The following is an 18,951-nucleotide window of genomic DNA, read 5'->3' on the forward strand; positions in this document are numbered from 1 at the left end:
AGTCCACGGAGCGGGCAGAGTCCCGCCCGCTCCGCTGGGGCAGACCCGGAAGCAGGTTTGGGGGCCGCTGCGTGTATTTCCGGTTGCGCCGGAGGCGCGGCTTCCGAGGCGGGTTTGGATTCAGCTGCTGACCGGTCCCCGCTGGAAAGATGTTCTATCACGTAAGCGGAGCACGGGGTGGCGGCGAGGGCAGGGTCGAGAGCAGAAGCGAAGCGAGGCGCCGGGACGAGGAGTTGCTCCTGGCCCCATGGCCCTACCGCGCCTTGCTTGGTCTCCATCCCACTTTCCCCGCAGATCTCTCTGGAGCACGAGATCCTGTTGCACCCGCGCTACTTCGGCCCCAACCTGCTCAACACGGTAAAGCAGAAGCTCTTCACCGAGGTGGAGGGGACCTGCACCGGCAAGTGAGTGCCGCGCCCTTTGTGCCGCCTGATCTGAGGCGCGCGAGGCGCCCGATGCTTGCAGCCTCTCCCCAACTCCTACTCATCCCGCAAGGACCTGCCACCTACCCGGGGGAAACTTTATATCCTCTCAGGCACCCCACGCAGTCACTTGCTAACTGCTTTGGGTTCCCGCGGCGCCCTCTGCAAAGCTGGATCACAAGACTGCCTTACTTACTAGAGAGTGGTCATTCATTTACTCCGCAAACATTTCTAAAGCGCCTGCCGTGTGCCAGGTTCTGTGTTGCCCCCTGGGAACAATGGAGGGAACGAGATAGAATGAGGCCAGCTCTCGCGGGGCTCACAGCCTAATCATTGTTCCTGTGTCATTTGTCCCTCTGTGATTCTTCTGTGTTTTTCTATCCCACACGACCAAGGGACCTGGCATGGCACATCTCTGGGCTCTGCACAGAAGGGCCCTCTCACACGGTGACGGTGACGTGAATGAGCTGGGATGAGCCCGGGGCTATGGAGTACTTGGACCTCCCACGGCGAAATAAGCACATGAAGGGGGCCTGGGTGGCTCAGTGTCCTGATCCCAGTGTCCTGGGATCGAGCTGCATGTTGGGCTCCATGCTCAATGGGGAGTCTGCTTCTTCCTCTCCTCCTACCCCTGCTCATGCTCTCTCTTTCTCTAAAGTAAAAACAACAACAACAACAACAACAACACACATGGAAGTTCCTGAGCCTCATCTCCTCGGGACAGAATCAAGACTGGGGACAGACCTGGGAATGTGTGTTTTAATAAGTTCCTCTTAGGTGATTCTGAGGCATCCCCTAGATTGAGGTCTCTTGGCTCAAGGACTGCAGCCTCCTTGGACATTTATTGTGAAATTATGAGAGCAGCATTTGGCATTATAGATACTGATGGGTATCCTGTCTCCTCTCAGGCATTAAGTTCTTGGGACAGGGGTGCCATCTCCTTCCCCTTGTGCAGTCCCCTAACCCCCACACTTACTTCTTGTTGCAGATGGTTTTAGAGGCTCTCGGCACAGAGTGCCTTTCTTTTTCCCCATCCTCCTTACAGGTATGGCTTTGTAATTGCTGTCACCACCATTGACAATATTGGAGCTGGTGTGATCCAGCCAGGCCGAGGCTTTGTCCTTTATCCGGTTAAGTACAAGGCCATTGTCTTCCGGCCCTTTAAAGGGGAGGTCGTGGATGCTGTCGTCACTCAAGTGAACAAGGTGAGACCATACATAGTGGAGGCAATTGGGTGGCTGCTCAGAAGATGGGGGATGGGTCCTGACTGCTCTTGCTAACTCTGTGCCCTTGGCTAAGTCACTCTGTGCTTTAGTCTCCTCACCTGTCAAATGGCACAGTAACCTCATGCTGCCTCACTCGGGGTCACATAAGTCAGTGTGAGTAGTCAGCAGCAGCAGCCTCCACTCGTTGAGTACTTACTGTGGGCCGGGTACAGTGCAAAACCTCATGACGACAGAGGTGGGTGCTTTTATCCCCTTTTACAGAAGCTTACATTCGGAGAAGTTAAGTCTGCTGGCCAAGGTCATGTGATCAACAAGTATTCAAACTGTGGACGGACAAGTCCCAGGCCTTGGCCCTTGATTGCACTGTATTTGCTTCACTTAAAATGAAATCTTGGCAGAAGAGAGACACAAAAGCAAATGATACAATTCAGAGTGGTTTCAAAACATGAAGAATATTATTAGGAATCAGATAAAGTTGGGAAGCTTAGAAGAGTTGAGGAATAAAAGAAAAAGCAAAGTCACTCCTTGTCCTCTTAGGTTGGGCTGTTCACAGAAATTGGACCTATGTCTTGCTTCATCTCTCGACACGTAAGTCTGGGCATGCTGGGGGCGCTAAGGAGGAGAGACGCCAGTCATGACCATCTCTGGAAGCATCCGCGTAAAGCACTGACCCAGTCTTGCTTTCCTTTCAGTCCATCCCGTCAGAGATGGAGTTTGATCCCAACTCCAACCCACCGTGTTACAAGACAATGGACGAGGTGAGTGGAGAAGTCCGTGAGAGGGAGGAAGAATGAGCCCTCCAAGGGATTTTGGCTTGGGAGGTATCTGAGTAATCTGTTCCCTCTTCCCCAGGACATTGTGATTCAGCAGGATGATGAGATCCGCTTGAAGATTGTGGGGACCCGTGTGGACAAGAATGACATCGTGAGTCTCTTGGCCGGCCTTCCTGCCTGTACCAGGCAGAGTTGGGAGCTGTTGATTTCTTACTACCCAGGGTTCATGGGGATTTAGTACTTTTCTGCCAGGAAGAGGGGATGGGTGGGCAGAAGGCCTGGGGCTGGAGGTTAGAGGCTAGTTCTGTGCTTGCTCAGGCTTTATTTCCTTTCTGCCTTCCCCCCTGCAGTTTGCTATTGGCTCTCTGATGGACGATTACTTGGGTGAGTGCCAGATCATGCATCCAGGGCTGTCGCCTGGAGAAGGGGGTGTGGAGGCAGGGGGCGGATGTGGGACTTAATGCCCGAGTCACAGATGAAGAAAACTCTCATGACTGTCCGCTTGGAAGATCCAGGACATGTGCCTCGTGGGATGGGCGGGGTTTGGGGGGGTGCCTGGTAATGGCTGCCCCTGAGCTCTGAGCCTAACTGATGTGCTTTTCCTGTTCTCTGCAGGGCTTGTGAGCTGAGCACCGGGGCCCCCTGCTCTGTTTGGTCCTAACTAGGCGATGTGACGGTCACGCTCCTCATGTTGTCCAAAGTCCCAGTCTGGCTGCTGTGGGGAGGCAAAGAAGGTTCCTTGTCCCCAGAAAACATCTGGCTCTTCTTGCTGCTTGGCAGCCTCTCCCCAGATTTTCGACTGTGCGTTCTAACCATAAAAGGTCCTTGTTCTCATGGAAGTGTTACCTCCTTTCTTTGGTAAGAACAAATCTTTCTTAGAAAAGGCTGGAGGCCAGTTGCTTGCTAGCTTCTCTCTTGGTGGCCTGATGCCTCAAGTAGCCTCAGCGACCTAGGGGATCTGACTTACCCTTTTGCAGAGGGCTAAAGTTGACCTCATGGAAGGGAAGGTACTAATGTTAGGTCTTTGGCTTCCAGCAAATGATACTGTCGTTAGAGCCATTCTGAGTCCCAATCTAGTCTCAGAGTATTCGCCCTTCCCTCACCCTTAAACATAACCAGGGGTACAGCTGGGCATGAGGGGAGACAGGATGGTTGGGTAGGGAGAGGGAAACAAGAGGATAGTAATGACCCAGATTATGGCCTCCCAATGCAGCCCTTAGGATGGCTCCACAAACAACAGAAGCCTTTATATGCTAATCAGTCACTAAGCTGAACTGAAAATGTGAGCAGGCTCATATTGTCCTTAGGGTGACACCAGCCCAAATCCATGAAACAAACATGCTCCCCTCCCTCACACCCTGCTTTTGTAATATAATTCGTCTGCCTTGGAATGCCCTCTCCCAGCCTGTCTGCTTGCTGCCTGCTAATATAGCCAATCTCAGTCAATAATTCTCCTCCTCTCTCAGCTTTCTGTTACTTCCTTGGGAAGCAGAGCTGTGTTGTAGAAAGCATGGTAGTTGGGTTGATGCAGAACTGGCTTTCAGTCCTAGCTGGGTGACCTTGTGTTTTTTCGTTATGAAAAGGGCCTCCAAGCCTGTTAGGATGGTTGCTGCTAGTGTGAGCTCACAGCTGCAAGTGAGCAGAGAGTCTGGCCCATGATAGGCCCTCAACGGTTCTTTGTGATTATTGCGATATAATGCATATAAAGCAGTGATTATTAACTGGGGTGATTTTTGCCCCCAGGGGACATTTGGCAATGACGGTTTTGGTTTGTGACAACTGCGGATGGTACTGCCTTCTAGTGGATAGAGGCCAGGGATGCGGCTAAACCTACAATGTATAGGACAGCACCCCCCCCCCCCCAGAGAATTACCTGGTCCCAAATGTCAATCATGCCAAGGTCCAGAGACCCTGATAGGAAGCATCCAGAACAGTGGCTGGAACATGGTAAGAAAATGGCACTTGAATGTGGTTTCCTCGCCTTCACCACTCCTGGACAGAGAGATCAAGGCTTGTCCATTCATACGTCTACAGTGTGTCACAAAACGTCGTTTTGTTACTATCTCCCATTTCTTTTTTTAACCTTTTTTTCTTTCTTTCTCTCGCTCTCTTTTTTTTTAAAGATTTTTATTTATTTATTTGACAGAGGGAGAGAGAGCACAAAGGGGTAGAAGCAGCAGAGGGAGAGGGAGCAGGCCTCCTGCTGAGCAGGGAGCCCGATGTGGGGCTCGATCCCAGAACCCTGGGATCATGACCTGAGCCGAAGGCAAATGCTCAGCTGAGCCACCCAGTTGCCGTGTCTCTCTCTTTAAAAAAAAAAAAAAAAAATTTATTTATTTTAGAGACAGAGCCTGAGTGGGAGGGAGAGAAGGAGAAAGAATGTCAGCAGACAGTTCAGTGAGCGCAGAGTCTGACGCGGGGACCCATCTCATGACCCTGAGATCACAACCTGAGCCAACACCAAGAGTAGGACTATTTAACTGACTGAGCCAGCCTGGCGCCCCTCATTTTTTATTATGTAAAATTTGTGATTTTATTGCGATTATTGCAGATTCACGTGCATCCCTTTCATTTTTGTGCCTCTAATGCTTGGCCCTGGGCCAGGTTTTCCAAGTTTGTTGAGTCTGGGACAGTTTCTGGGCTGGATGTGCAGTGAATTTTCCCACGGAAGCCACATTATAGTTGTGCTACCACTTCATTGTACCCTGAGTCAATCACCCAGGTTGTAGGGACTTCCCCTAAGCTGTAAACACCATGTGTGTCACTGAGAGCAAAATTCCCCCCCAAAGTCTCAGATGGAACCACCCATCTGTGAATTGTGTTGGGGATAACCTGGAAGTAACACCAGGCCCAGAAAGGAAGCGACGGATGGAGGCAGCTTGTGGAACATGAGCATGTGGGTGGTGGTGAGGATGTGGGGTGTGGTACCCACTAAGAGGGCACGTGCTGTGGGGGGGGGATCGAGTGCAGAAGGTTTTGTAACTGAAAGTTACGGCCTCTTACAAAGGCCACAGGGAACCAGAGCATGTGCCTGCTAATGCTAAGTCTTTTACGCACATTACTGGATTGTTCACAACAGTTCCATGGAGTAGGTTCCGTTATCCCACTTGACAGTTGATAAAACAGGTTAGACATCTGAACTAGAATGCCTAAGGTCACACAGCTAGTGAGTGGTGGAGCTTCTGTTTTGATTTTAAACTGTCAGTCTGGCTCCAAAGCCATCCTAGCTCTTTTTGCCAGGCACTAGGTGGCGGGGGAGTGAGTGGGACCAACCTTTCTCTTATCTGTAGCCACGAGGGTCTCACTGCTGCTTCCCTTGGCCCCTGCCTCCATCTGAGGTTGGGAGCAGATGGGCCCCAGATAATTTGGATACAGTTTCACTATATCCCACAGGCCCCGGGGCCTTCTGCTATTGTCTCCTGCCTCTAAGGTTGCCAATGGCTGTCCAGACTAATCACACCTCAGCAGGGAGATCTGCCAGCAGCCCAGATCTTGCTAAGTTGATCTCAGACTCAGGATGTTGGAGGAGCTCCCACCCCTTCCCTTTATGCAGAGGTGGGCAGACACTCCAGTGTTTAAGCACAGTACTGAAAACTACTTGGAATGACATTCTGAATATAACTGGAAGAGACTCAGCAGGGTCACAGTCTTCTTAGGTGGTGTTGCCATGGCAACCCCAGCCATATCCATCTGGCTTTCCCAGCTCTGGCCTGCGAGGATCTCCTTTTCTAGATGCAGCAGCATCTAACCCTGACAGGGAGGAAGGGCAAGGATGTGTACATTCACGCCCCCCCCCCGCAGAATACTCCTTTCTATAATGAGCAGCCCATTGCAAACTACCTCATCTTGACTGAACATAAAGGAATTAATTCACTGCCTCCTGTTGTGTGAAAGAAGGTTCAACCACAACTCTGCCAAGTGCTTTCACAGACATCATCTCATTTAATCTACAGTAACCCCGTGAGGTGGGTATTATTACCCCATTTTGTAGTTGCGCGAAATGCTGTTAGGTAATTTGCCCCAAACTGGTTGCAGAATTTGAACCCAGTTTGGTCTGACTCCAGATACTATCCTTAACTCACTAAACCCACTTGGTTCTGAATTGAGAACTGCCCAGGTTCGGGCAAGTGTGTGCGCGTAAAATGGTCAAGGAAGTCTGCAGGCAGGTGAGGGGTTATATTTGGCTTACTGAACAGGAATGGGAAAGACAGGAGGTAGGATGTCAGAATGAGCACAGCTCTAGAGACTGCAGCTTGCACGTGAGTTTGGGCCAGTGGGAAGACCCTTCTGTCCGAAGAGAATACCCACTGGGAGCTCCATCCGTCGGGCGGGAAAGGGAAGTGCAGGTGATGTTGGAGAGGTAAGCTGAGCCCCACCAAGCGGGCAAAGAAAACTGATTAGATATCAAAGTTTAAAGCTTCGCCGCAGTCTCGTAACTGCAAATGCTTGGAAACTCAGGAGCAGACAAGAACAAGGGAATAGGGAGGCTTTCCTTGACAATACGCTTTTCAGACACCAAACCATAGGTACCTACTCGCAAAACTCCCAAGAGCTGTTGCTTTAAGAAGCGCGACTCCTCGGCATCATGTGACCCCCCTTTCGCCCAGACGCTTTTACAGCCCTTCGCACAGGCCAATCGCTTGGCTGGAAGCCCCCGGGAGGGTGGGAACTTCGCAAGCCGCTCGCCGATTGGCTGTGCTCCTGGAGGGTGGGGCCTGGGCTCAGAGAGAGGGAATTAGGGTGAGCAGGGTGAGTGGGAGCTGCTGCCGCCGCCTCCGCCTCCACCGCCGCCTCGGTAGCCGCCTTCGCTGCGCGGGAGCCCTCAGGTGAGCAGGCCCTCGCAGGCCCGAGGACTCTCCGTCCCGCCGTGGGCCGCGCACTCACTCAGGGCCGGCTCCGCTGGGGGCCCGCCCCCTTCGCCGACCACGTGACCCAAGTTCGGTAACCCCTGACCTGCTCCACCCCACCCCGCCACTTCTGGATCTGGGATGAAGCGAGGCTTGGTGGGAGGATGCGCACCCCCGAGGCCGGTGGCGGTCAGTTCCCATGCTCTTTACCAGTGTGGCTAGTGGCCGAGGATGCAGAGAGGAGGTTGAGGAGGGGGAGACCTTGGTCACAGCCCGGACTTTGTAGGTCTTAATGTGGGCACACAGTAAGGGAACTCCCTCCGTGCTTTCAGCGTGGGCAGGACTTCATGCTCCCATTTTACAGATAGGGAAACAGAAACTTCAGAATTATCCATTGGCAGATCTCCAACGCCAAGTCTTCGGGCTGGAAATCCAGGCCTTGTTCCCCACACGGCCCGCCACTCCTGATGATTAGGAACAAGAGTTAATTAAGTCCCTACTCCCTACTTAGTGCTCGCTGGGTGATCTTGGACAAGTCATTGAACATGTAACCCCTCTGAGCTTTGATTTCCTTAGCTGTGAAATAGACGTAGTACTTACATAATACCTATTGCATTGTTAATGAGGATAAAATGACGTATAAGCCATATAAAGCACTTAGCTCTGTGCCTCAGGCATTGCATGTGCTTAGAAAAACTAGCTATTCTTTATTCGTTTTTGCAGCAAGCGTTTATTGAGGGCGTATTATGTGCTGACACTGTGCCCGACGCTGGGGATGCAAAGGTGAGCAAACAGGCATGATCCTAGCTGGTGTGGAGCTTACAGTCTAGTGGGGAGGTAGGTGTTAATCACAAAGTTACATAAATATGTAATTACAAACTGTGATGATTGCTTTGAAGGCAAAGTACCGGGACACTGTGGAGGTCTGAGAAGACTTCCCTGAGCAAGTGACAACTGAGATCTGAAGGAGCCACTAGGAGTCCACTAGACAGAGCTTGGGGGTGGAGGAGGAGGAAAGTATTTCAGGTAGAGCAAACTGTGTGAACGTCCTGATAGCAGGTGTTTTGGGGGAAATGGAAAGAGGCCATGGTGGGAAAGCAGAACACAAGAGGAAAAGAGGGGTTGCAGCAGTCAGTGGACGTGCAGGACCTGGGAACCAGATTTGTTCTTTATTTAAGAGCCAGTGTGGAGCCACTGGAAGGCAGGAGGCCAGGTTAGGATGCCCATTGGATGTAGGGTCCTAGAGATCAGTGGTGACCCATTGAGCCCTGCCGGAGAGGAGTAGTGGGGCAGCACCTGGGTGGGTCACCCTGGAACTGGGCCTTGCCTGTGGTGCTGGTGCCTCACTTTGGCCCCTGTGGGCCTGCCTTCTAATTGTGGTGTTAAGTCTTTGGAGTCACTTATCAGCCGCTGCTTTTGTTGGATTCTTCTGCCGTATCCTGTGAACGGAAGAGCAGGTTCCTGCTTTTAGGCCTCGCAGCCAAACTGGGGAAGACCAGACACATGGGCAAAAAGCCCAGCTACTAAAAGCCTGACAGTCCCCAGTGGCATATTGGCAGGAAGACCTTACAGGGTAGACTGGATTGGCCTTAGCAGACATGAAGTTTTTACTTGTAACTGACCATGGTTACATCTTCTGTCCTCCATTTGGGTAGCGTTCTAGTCCCTGGCTTTCTCCTACACCAGCTCATTTTGTCCTCACAGCAACCCCGTGGGTTAGGGAGGGTGGGGACAATGCCTGTGTTTCACAGGTTGGGACAGCAGGGCTCAGGCTGACGAGGATGTCGGCCACATTCACTCAGGAAGTGGTAAGGCACGGCTGGGGCCCAGTTCTGTGAACTTGCCAAGGCCAGGCCCCCTCTCAGCACTCCTGTCTGACCCAGCTTATCTGTTTCTTGTGCTTCGCCTCACTCAGAGTCTCCATGGCTCCTTGTTCAGGGATTCTGGAGCGAGAGCAGCGAGCCTGGCTCAGAAGGCCTTGAGTCAGGCTCCTGGGCTCGGAGGGCGCCTGGGTGGCTTTTCCAACCCTCTCTCCTGGCTCCCAGCTCCGTCGGGGCCATGTCCGAGCGGGAAGAACGGCGGTTTGTGGAGATCCCCCGGGAGTCCGTCCGGCTCATGGCAGAGAGCACCGGCCTGGAGCTGAGCGATGAGGTGGCGGCCCTGCTCGCGGAGGATGTGTGCTACCGGCTCAGAGAGGCCACCCAGGTCCGCTCCCCTTCACTCCCACCTCTTCTTGTCCCTCCTGGTGACTACCCCCTCCCGCAGGGAAGCATTAAACAGGCATGTGTCTGGCCCCTACTCTGTGCTTTGAGGGAACGCATTGGAGGCAGTCCCTGCCCTCTCCAGAGTTCCCCTTTGAGCCAGCGGGGCTCCTGGGCAAACAGAGTGCTGGCTGGGCATCGGCTCACGTGCCCATCTTCTCGATAGCCCTGGCGGGGAGGCCGGGCAAGTTCATATTCACATTCTGCATGTGAGAAACTGGGTCACGGAGAGGGAACATTACATTGAGGGCTGTTTGCACAAGACCAGCGCTGGATTCCAGGCTTTCTGATCTTGCTTCCGGTGTCCATTTTGCCTCCTGGCTGTCTTTCTTCCCCGGGGGGACTCCATACCCCCTTCTCCCTGTCCCCTGACTTTGTTCCTCCCCTCCCAGAATAGCTCTCAATTCATGAAACACACCAAACGGCGGAAGCTGACCGTCGAGGATTTCAACAGGGCTCTCCGATGGAGCAGCGTGGAGGTGAGTCGAGTACAGGCTGCCCAGGCCTCGGCCGGCACGGTCCACCTCCGTGCCCGGCTTGGGACTGGCACCACAGAGAGAGACATGAAGACCAAAGGCGCACACAAGGGAAGCTCATGGCCACCACAGGATAGGTGCTGGGGGCCCAGAGGTTAGGGAAGCCTTCTTGGAAGAGCTGGGAATTGAGGCGGGCTTTGGAGGGAGTCTTGCATTGGACTAAGCCAAGACGGGAAGAGGGGGGACGTTCTGGGTTAAGGTGCCTGGGCACAAATGTGGGTTTTAAAATGTCCTGCATAGCTGTTGTGGGGCAGGGACTTGAGGGAAAAAGGTCGTGTTTAGAAGAGAGTAGTGTTGGGGCGCCTGGCTGGTCACTCAGTAGAACATGTGACTCCTACTCTCAGGGCTGTGAGTTTGAGGCCCATGTCGGGCATGGAGCCTACTGAAAAAAAAGAAAAAAGTTGCGTTTTCAGAATTGGGTGAGGAGGAGGACCGGCAGCAGAGGGGTGTGGGGCTCAGAGTCCGTACGAATCAGGGTGGAGGGACCACGCTCTAGTCCCTGGTCCAGTGAGCCCTGGGTTCTCCAGCCAGATTCCCAGCAATAGGCTCGAAGCCTCAGGCATCTCTCCTTTCTCGGGCCTTTTGGACTTGCCTCGCGTAGACTCTCTGCCCTAGTCGGTAGAGCGCCTCTCCCTCCCTGGATTCAGCCTGCCCTCTGACCCTTTCTTTGCTCAGGCTGTGTGTGGTTATGGATCCCAGGAGGCGCTTCCCCTGCGCCCTGCCAGAGAGGGTGAGCTTTACTTTCCTGAGGACCGAGAGGTGAACCTGGTGGAGCTGGCCCTGGCCACCAACATCCCTAAAGGCTGTGCTGAGACAGCTGTGAGAGGTGACTGCCCAGGCCCTCCCTGGGGTGGGGACAGAAACGGGGTTGTCAGAAGAGGGGTGACAGGCTGGCTGGTGGGTGGAGAAGGACTCAGGGGTGGGTGGTGGCAAAACACGGCAAAACCCCAGGCTGAGTGATCTCTCTGCTCTGGTTCTAGTTCATGTGTCCTACTTAGATGGCAAAGGGAACCTGGCCCCACAAGGATCAGGTAAGGGGTAGTAAGGGGAACGGGCTCTGAACTTTCCTCTCTTAGGAGCGGAGGGGGGGCCCCTGTACCTTTGATTCTTCATCTGACATGTGTTTACTGATGTCCTGTTCTGAGTGGGCACAGTCCCCGCCCAGAGGGCTCGGATTTGGAGATAGGAGCCCAGACCTGGAACCGGTCATGATGCGGGATGTCGGATGCTGGCACAGAAGCCTGGGCAGCTGGGGTCCCTGAGGGCAGGGGTCCAGGAGGAATTGAGGGCGGAGGAGGGGGGGGAGGCAGAGTACAGAGCACCGAGGTGTGGAAAGCCTGCGAGGTCAGGGCTGAGCACGCTGATCCGAGGAGCTGGTGGCTGTGTGCTCTGGGAGTCCTGTCTGAACAGGCTTCTGGCAGGGAGGATGAGGGAGAGCAGGCAGGGGAGGCCGGGAGAGGGCTGGGCTGTCCACCCTGCCCACCTCCTGCCCATCCCCCCACAGTGCCCAGCGCTGTGTCTTCGCTGACTGATGACCTGCTCAAGTACTACCAGCAGGTGACCCGGGCTGTGCTGGGGGACGATCCACAGCTGATGAAGGTGAGCGAGTGGGCCGGAATTGGGGTACAAAGCCCAGCTTCCAAGTTCCCCGAAATTCTTTCAGATGCGTGCTTCCTGTCTCCTCCACACCAGCTGGCTGATGTGGCTGGAAGCTGCTGCCGGTGGGGGTGTCGTGCTCTGAGGCTGGCCCTCCTCCGGGACTGACTCCTCTTCCCACTCGAGCAGGAACCCTTGTTCCTCAGGGAACGGGCAACTCAGCAGGGCCATTTGGGGGGCTCAGGTGGTCAGTACCGCTATACTTTAATTCCAGAGCCTACTCTTTAGGGTGTCTGTTGACCTGCAGCCACAGGGGGCAGCCACATAGCGGCTTTCATTTGTCTGGACGTGAGAGAGAGAGAAGGGAAGTAGAGGCAGCAAGGTCAGGGGGCCCGGCCGGGCTGGCTCTGAGACCCTGCCGCTTGAGTCTCTAGGACTCCGCAGGCCTGCTGGACCCAACCTGTGGCCCGTCCTCTCCTGTCCAGAATCAGGGCAATGCCAGCTTGCTGGTCTGCTCAACCAGGTGGCCTCTCCTTGACGGCTTACATCCCCCACTTCTCCACGTCTCTGGCTGTCGCTGCCACTTCCCCTGCAAAACTGGGACTGTCGCTCCCGTACGTTCCTGCCTTAGGAGTGTGGCTCTGGGTCCCCAGGCACGGGGCAGATGGCTGGACGGAGGGCCTGGGAGCTGCGCTCCTTCCTCGCCGGCCTGTTGTCTGCCTTCGCAGCACGTGCTCAGAGGAGCTTTGTCCGGAGGAGTTTGGCGGTCACGGGTAGTGGAGATGCAGGGCTAAGACGGTTTTTCTCATTCACTTAACTCTCTTTTTTCTGCTTATATAAGTAATACCAGCATGTTCATTACGGAAGTATTGTAAAATAAAAACATACAAACTGGAAAGTGAGAGTCTCCAGTGGAAACACTTATGTTTTGACTATGATTACTCTAGTGTCAGCCAGAGTGGTAGTATACGAAACACCTGGTTTTAGAACAGCTGCTTTTCTCATTTAAAAACTTGCTGGACATTTAGGTGGTATTCAATTTCGTGTCATCGCAGACAGGGCTAGGAGTGGCTGTGTTCGTGTGAGTGGGTATTTCTTCCAGTGGGTTAAAGTTGTAGAAGTCCAGTTGCTGAATCGGAGAGCGTGAACGTTTACAGTTTTACTACAGAAGTACTCCACCGTCTTTTACAAAACGCCCGTTCCTCCTTGGGGCTGGTGGGTCCGGTGCAGTCTGGCTCCTTCCTTTTCAGATTGCTCTCCAGGACCTGCAGACTAACTCCAAGATCGCAGCGCTCCTGCCTTACTTTGTCTACGTGGTCAGCGGGGTGAGTGACCAGGCTGGGGCAGGGGAGACGATTTGGCAGGGAGATGACCCAGCCCCAGGTAGGGCTCGTGGCAGGTGCCAGCAGAGCGGCAGGCTCCGCCCTGCCCCCTCGAGTGCCCCTCAGCCACCGTCTTCTGCAAACAGGTGAAGTCTGTCAGCCACGACCTGGAGCAGCTGCATCGGCTCTTGCAAGTGGCCCGGAGCCTGGTTCGGAACCCACACCTGTGTCTGGGGCCCTATGTTCGCTCCCTGGTGGGCAGCGTCCTCTACTGCGTTCTGGAGCCCCTGGCTGCCTCCATCAACCCTCTGAACGACCACTGGACTCTTCGGGATGGCGCTGCCCTCCTGCTCAGCCACATCTTCTGGTAGCCACTGGGCCTATCCCCACAAAGGGTGGGGGTGCCACAGTGCTGCGGGAGTTGTGGGGGAGGGGCGGGGGGCGTGTGGCTTCAAGGCCCTATGTGGTGAGGTCAGGGAACCTCTTTCCATTGGAGCTTTCCGGTCGGTGCGCTGTGGCACCCTGGGATTTTATAAATGGATGGCGACTATGCCAAGGGTTTGGTCCTTCAGCCCTTCGTGTCGTCTTCAGTCACCCGGCGCCACCTTGTGCCCTTACCCCAGTGTGCCGGACGACCACCATTTTCTCCGTGTGCTCTGACTTGAGCCAGCTGGGCAGCCCCGTGCCTCACTCTCCTCTCTGACTGAATGCTGCTCCCGTAGGACCCACGGGGACCTCGTGAGCGGCCTTTATCAGCAGATCCTGCTCTCCCTGCAGAAGGTCTTGGCCGACCCCGTGCGGCCTCTGTGCTCTCACTACGGGGCTGTGGTGGGGCTGCATGCCCTTGGCTGGAAGGTGAGGACCCTGGCCTTTCCCACAGACAGAGCCGTAAGAGCTCGTATTTGTAATTAGAAAAACAGTATTTATGTGTCTATTTTTAGTCATCTCTGTGCCCACCATGGGGCTCGAACTCATGACCCCAAGATCAAGAGTTTGCACACTCTACCCGCTGAGCTAGTCGGGCACCTCATTCTTTTGGGTTTTTAATGTCGATCATATGGTACAAATAATGACGCTTTATTTCATCTTTTCTAAACCTAACGCCTTTCGTTTCTTTTTATTGCTAGGACTGCTAATATCATTTTACAGATGATGATGGGGGCATCCTTGTGTCATTTCCAATTTCAGGAGAAGTGCGAATAATCTTCCCTCTCAGGCTGATGTTTACCTTGTGTTTATTGATAACCTTTCTCAGATTTAGAAAATTACTTCATATTGCTTTATATTTTTGGTTTTATTATTTATGTTGAACTTTTATCAAATGCTTTTTCTGTATCTTTTGAATTGATCCTAAGGTTTTTCTGCTTTTATCTGTTAATGTGATTAATTATATTTATGGATTTAAAAAAAAGATTTTATTTAGAGAGAACACTTGCAACTCAAGAGCAGGACGGGGGAGGGGATGGGAGAGGGACAAGTAGACTCAAGCAGACTCTGCGCTGCATGACTCCAAGTGGAAACCAAGAGCCCAACCAACCAAGCCACCTAGGCGCCCCATTTATGGATTTTTAATAGTAAACCATCATTACATTTCTGTGTATAGACTCAAATAGGCTATAGGATAGACTTTTTAAAAATCTGCAAATTTTTTTTGGAATATAAGGCATTTTTTGTATACTATTGGGTTTACTAAATTTTAAAAGATTTTTCTGTTTTCACGAGTGAAATCAATCATGTTTCTTCTCATGTACTGTCCTTATAGAGTTTTAGTATCAGGGTTATCTTGGCTTCATAGACTGAGGTAGGGTGGGAGCATTTCTTTGTTTTCTTTAAGATTGGGATGCTCTTTTCCTTGAATATCTGTAGGCTGTCTTTGTAAATTTTAGCAATGTGTTTTATTTGAGGTTACCTACTATGGTTAGAGAATTATTTAAGTTTTTATAGCTGAGTCAGCAGTAAGTTATATTTCTCTAGGAACTTGCCCATTTGTTAACATTTTCAAATCTTCAGGCTGTGGAAGAGCAGCCAGAGAACTGAGAACTCTCACCCAGCAAAGCACCTAACAGAGCTCACCTCCTCTGTGAAGTCCTAAGTGCTTTCCCGAAAATTAACCACAGGATTTCAACTTTGATACATAATCAGAGATCAGTTGTTTTTGTGCAGGTGGTTTGAACTGAGTCTCAGTTTACATCTCAGCAAGAATAGTTCTTGTGTACTGACTGTATAGGGTAACATTTGGCAGATTAAATTTGTCTGTCGTTAGCAATGGGCATTACTTATACTCTCTTAGCCCCTGTCATATAGGTCAGTGATAGTTGGGTCACTTTATATTGCGTGTCTTTGAACCTGATCTTTATTCCCAGTGCTTAGCAAAGGCTTGGGCATACAGTGGGTTCCAAGTTAATGTTGGTTGAATATGCCAAGCTGAGAATTTCATATCGAAGATAAAAGTACATCTTCCATGGGAAAAGGTACTTGTGAGGCAGTAAGCAACAAAGAGGTGTTGACTGCGTTCCTTCTTTCCCTTCCAGGCAGTGGAACGAGTCCTGTACCCACACCTGTCCACTTACTGGACAAATCTGCAGGCTGTGCTGGATGATTATTCCGTCTCTAACGCCCAGGTTAAAGCAGATGGGCACAAGGTTTATGGAGCCATTCTGGTGAGTGCCTGCCCCTTCCAGCCTCCCTTCTTCCTTCAGCAGCTCACCTGCCTTACTTTGGAAAACTTGATGGGCCCCGGTCCCTCCTAGTCTTGCCTATCCTGGTCCCTCTGCTCTTGCAGGTGGCCGTAGAGCGACTGCTGAAGATGAAGGCCCAGGCGGCAGAGCCCAACAAGGGGGGCCCAAGCGGCAGGGGGTGCCGGCGCTCGGACGACCTGCCCTGGGACAGCCTTCTTCTGCAGGAGTCTCCCTCGGGGGGCAGCGCGGAGCCAGGCTTTGGGTCGGTCCTCCCGCTGCCGCCAGGAGGCGCGGGGCCGGAGGACCCTTCGCCATCGGTGACCCTAGCGGACATCTACCGGGAGCTGTACGCCTTCTTCGGGGACAGCTTGGCCACCCGCTTTGGCACGGGTCAGCCCGCGCCCACCACTCCGCGGCCGCCCGGGGACAAGAAGGAGCCGGCGGCCGCCCCAGACTCGGTGCGGAAGATGCCGCAGCTGACGGCCAACGCCATGGTCAGCCCGCAGGGCGACGAGAGCCCCCGCGGCGGCGGCCCTGCGTCGGCCTCTGCGCCCTCCGCCTCCGAAAGCCGGCCGCTGCCGCGCGTGCACCGAGCGCGGGGGGCGCCCCGGCAGCAGGGGCCCGGCGCCGGTACCCGCGACGTCTTCCAGAAGAGCCGCTTCGCCCCGCGCGGCGCGCCCCACTTCCGCTTCATTATTGCCGGGCGGCAGGCCGGGAGGCGGTGCCGCGGGCGCCTCTTCCAGACCGCCTTCCCCGCGCCGTACGGGCCCAGCCCGGCCTCCCGCTACGTGCAGAAGCTGCCCATGATCGGCCGCACCGGCCGCCCTGCCCGCCGCTGGGCGCTCTCGGACTACTCGCTGTACCTGCCGCTGTGAAGCGTGGCGCCCCGCCCCCCCTCCCGCCTGTGTAAATAAAGCCCAGTGTCGGAAGTGACGTCTCCGCGCTCGTGGGTCGCGCCGGATGAGGCGGGGCTTGGGCGGTTGGCTCCCGCGGCGGCGCTTCCTGGTGGCGGGGGCGCCATGGCGCTGCCCTGGCTGCAGCGCTTCGAGCTGTTGCTTTTCACGGCCGCCTTCCTGTGTGGGGCCGTGGCGGCCGCGACGCTGACCCGGACCCAGGTGCGGGGCGGGGCCGGCCTTGGGGGCGGGGCCGGCCTTGGGGGCGGGGGGGCGGGGCGGAGGTGCTGGCACTGCTGTCTGGGCCGGCCTGGTCCCGTTGCGCTGCTCCTCGGAGCCGGTGGGCCGGGTGAGGTCCGGCGGGCGCCGGTCTGCCGCCGGGACGCTTCGGCGCGGATCGCGCTCTGTGGCTCCGCCCGCCGGTGTTCTGTTTCACAGCCGTTCCCTCGCCGAAAGGACGAGTCCTCAGGAGTGACTTAAAGCGCCAGCCACAGCCCGGCCTGGTGGTGACTCCGGCTGCATAACCTTACCCTGGTTCTGCAACAGAATTCGGGCCAGGCCCTGCCTTCATCCTTTAAGTCAGACACTGTTGTGCCGAGCTCCGCCAGGAAATAAAGCGTAGTGTAGCGGAGATGACCAAGCTACCGCAGGATTGCAGCCCAGTGTGTGTGAATGACAGCACAGCCATGTAGGAAACGCCCACGGAAAGCCCAAGGGTTTCCCCAGCCAGGCAGTCGTGTTCGTAAACACAGGCTCACGTAACCCTAAAAATCAACCACGATTAAGGTGTTTTTTTTTTTTTTTTTAACGGATGAGAAAACATCGGAGATGCTGAAGGTTACACAGGTTCTGGTTTTACTCTAGGATTTCTGCAAAGGGGAGACCAGAACTTGTGAGGCATCTCCGAAGCTCACTGTCCTTTATAACCACCGCCTATTTCCTGATCCTTCTGGCCACCGCAGGTTTGACTTCCCCAGCAGGCCCTCTCCATCAGTCTACTGGCCCAGAAACAGGAACTGACAGTGCATATAGAACTTCCTAGGGTGGCCCTCTCCTAGGTTATCCCTCACACCTGCCATCAGCCTGCGCCAGGGCTCTAACCAGAAACTAGGTAGGACTCAGCAGCTTCTCTTCACAGGGCTCCTTCAGTGGCCGCTGTCCCCTGTATGGTGTGGCCGCCCTGAATGGCTCCTTCCCGGCCTTAGCCCAACCCTCTGCCCCATCCCTCTGCTACTTTGTGGCTGGGGTCTCTGGCCTCCTGGCCCTCTACTGCCTCCTGCTTCTGCTCTTCTGGGTCTACAGCAGCTGCATCGAGGACTCTCACAGGTGACTGCCCTACCCTGAGGGCTGGGGGCTGAGCTGGGAGAAGTTCCATCTTAACCACAAGGCTTATTCTCTCCCTCCTCATAGAGGCCCCATAGGGCTCCGCATTGCACTGGTCATCTCGGCTGTTGCCATCTTCCTGGTCTTAGTGGCTGCCTGTATCCTTCGATTTGGCACCCATTCTCTCTGCAAGTCCATCATCTCCCTGAACATTACAATTAGGTAATGGGAGAGGGAGGGAACCCTGGCCGGGGCTGACTGCCTTCCCTCCGCAGAGGGGAGCCTATAACCCCCTTTTTGTCCCTGTCAATTGCTCATATCTTGAAGAGCACCTGGGCACAGGTGTGTTCGGGGTATATCCCCTTTCTCACCATTATCTCTTTGACCTCACAGCTGCTCTGAAGCCCAGAAAATTCCATGGACGCCCCCTGGAACCGCCCTGCAGTTTTACTCCAACCTACACAATGCTGAAGTGAGGTCCGGGGATATGAAAGACAGGGTGGAAACCCAGGGATCCACAGATTCCTATGCATCTGTAGTTTTAAGGGTGCCCTCCAGTGAGAGGCTGCAAGGGGCCGAAGGGCTTTCAGCCTGACAGGGAACAGAGAATAGCGGTACATGGGTGGAACTGGATTTGAGATGGCCCCACTCCTCACACTCCTGTTCCTGTCTCCCACAGACCTCTTCTTGGGTGAATCTGGTATTGTGGTGTGTGGTCTTGGTGCTTCAGGTGGTGCAGTGGAAGTCCGAAGCCACCCCATACCGGCCTCTGGAGCGGGGCGACCCTGAATGGAGCTCTGAGACAGATGCTCTCGTTGGGCCACGCCTTTCCCACTCCTGAAGAGTAACCAAAGGATGCTTCCTGCAGCCAAAGACTCCCTGCCCAAGTGCCTACAATCCTGTTGCCCCCTCATGGCCCTGTTTATGCTGGGAGCCTGTTTTCCCTCCACGAGGGAAACATGAAGATAGGCCCCTCCACCTCTCTTCTACAGCTGTTTTTGTACCAGAATATTATATTACTTTCTTCCTTCATCTTGGTACTGAGTTCTTGGTGGTCAAGCACTGTAGGCAGGT

At 54.2% G+C, this 18,951-nt stretch overlaps 3 protein-coding genes across 7 annotated transcripts; all 3 read left to right on the plus strand.

Moving 5' to 3' along the window:
* The first annotated feature begins 26 nt into the window (after nucleotides 1–26).
* On the plus strand, nucleotides 27–3,255 carry POLR2G (RNA polymerase II subunit G). The gene is made up of 8 exons (XM_045793743.2): nucleotides 27–161; nucleotides 295–404; nucleotides 1,468–1,627; nucleotides 2,186–2,236; nucleotides 2,341–2,406; nucleotides 2,501–2,572; nucleotides 2,772–2,805; nucleotides 3,037–3,255. The coding sequence occupies exons 1-8, from the start codon at nucleotides 150–152 to the stop codon at nucleotides 3,048–3,050; spliced, it is 519 nt and encodes a 172-aa protein (XP_045649699.1). The 5' UTR covers nucleotides 27–149; the 3' UTR covers nucleotides 3,051–3,255.
* A 3,912-nt stretch (nucleotides 3,256–7,167) lies between these two features.
* TAF6L (TATA-box binding protein associated factor 6 like) lies at nucleotides 7,168–16,590 on the plus strand. Of its 5 annotated transcripts, none has more exons than XM_045793729.2 (12): nucleotides 7,168–7,247; nucleotides 7,992–8,051; nucleotides 9,314–9,473; nucleotides 9,922–10,008; nucleotides 10,741–10,891; nucleotides 11,046–11,096; nucleotides 11,570–11,664; nucleotides 12,912–12,986; nucleotides 13,130–13,350; nucleotides 13,706–13,838; nucleotides 15,515–15,643; nucleotides 15,766–16,590. In XM_045793729.2, the coding sequence occupies exons 2-12, from the start codon at nucleotides 8,044–8,046 to the stop codon at nucleotides 16,534–16,536; spliced, it is 1,881 nt and encodes a 626-aa protein (XP_045649685.1). In that variant the 5' UTR covers nucleotides 7,168–7,247; nucleotides 7,992–8,043; the 3' UTR covers nucleotides 16,537–16,590. The 5 variants fall into 5 exon arrangements, with proteins under 5 accessions (XP_045649685.1, XP_045649689.1, XP_045649686.1 ...); XM_045793733.2 differs by lacking the exon at nucleotides 7,168–7,247 and adding an exon at nucleotides 7,304–7,457 and having other exon boundaries at nucleotides 7,992–8,105; XM_045793730.2 differs by lacking the exon at nucleotides 7,168–7,247 and adding an exon at nucleotides 7,304–7,457.
* Nucleotides 16,591–16,621: 31 nt separating this feature from the next.
* Nucleotides 16,622–18,909, plus strand: TMEM179B (transmembrane protein 179B). The gene is made up of 5 exons (XM_045793740.2): nucleotides 16,622–16,776; nucleotides 17,693–17,880; nucleotides 17,965–18,099; nucleotides 18,271–18,349; nucleotides 18,557–18,909. Exons 1-5 carry the CDS (start codon nucleotides 16,681–16,683, stop codon nucleotides 18,716–18,718), a joined length of 660 nt encoding a protein of 219 aa, XP_045649696.1. The 5' UTR covers nucleotides 16,622–16,680; the 3' UTR covers nucleotides 18,719–18,909.
* The last annotated feature ends 42 nt before the right edge of the window (nucleotides 18,910–18,951 follow it).

This window comes from Ursus americanus, chromosome 24, assembly GCF_024610735.1.
Source record: "Ursus americanus isolate L20-20 chromosome 24, mUrsAme1.1.p, whole genome shotgun sequence".
Lineage (NCBI taxonomy): Eukaryota > Metazoa > Chordata > Mammalia > Carnivora > Ursidae > Ursus > Ursus americanus.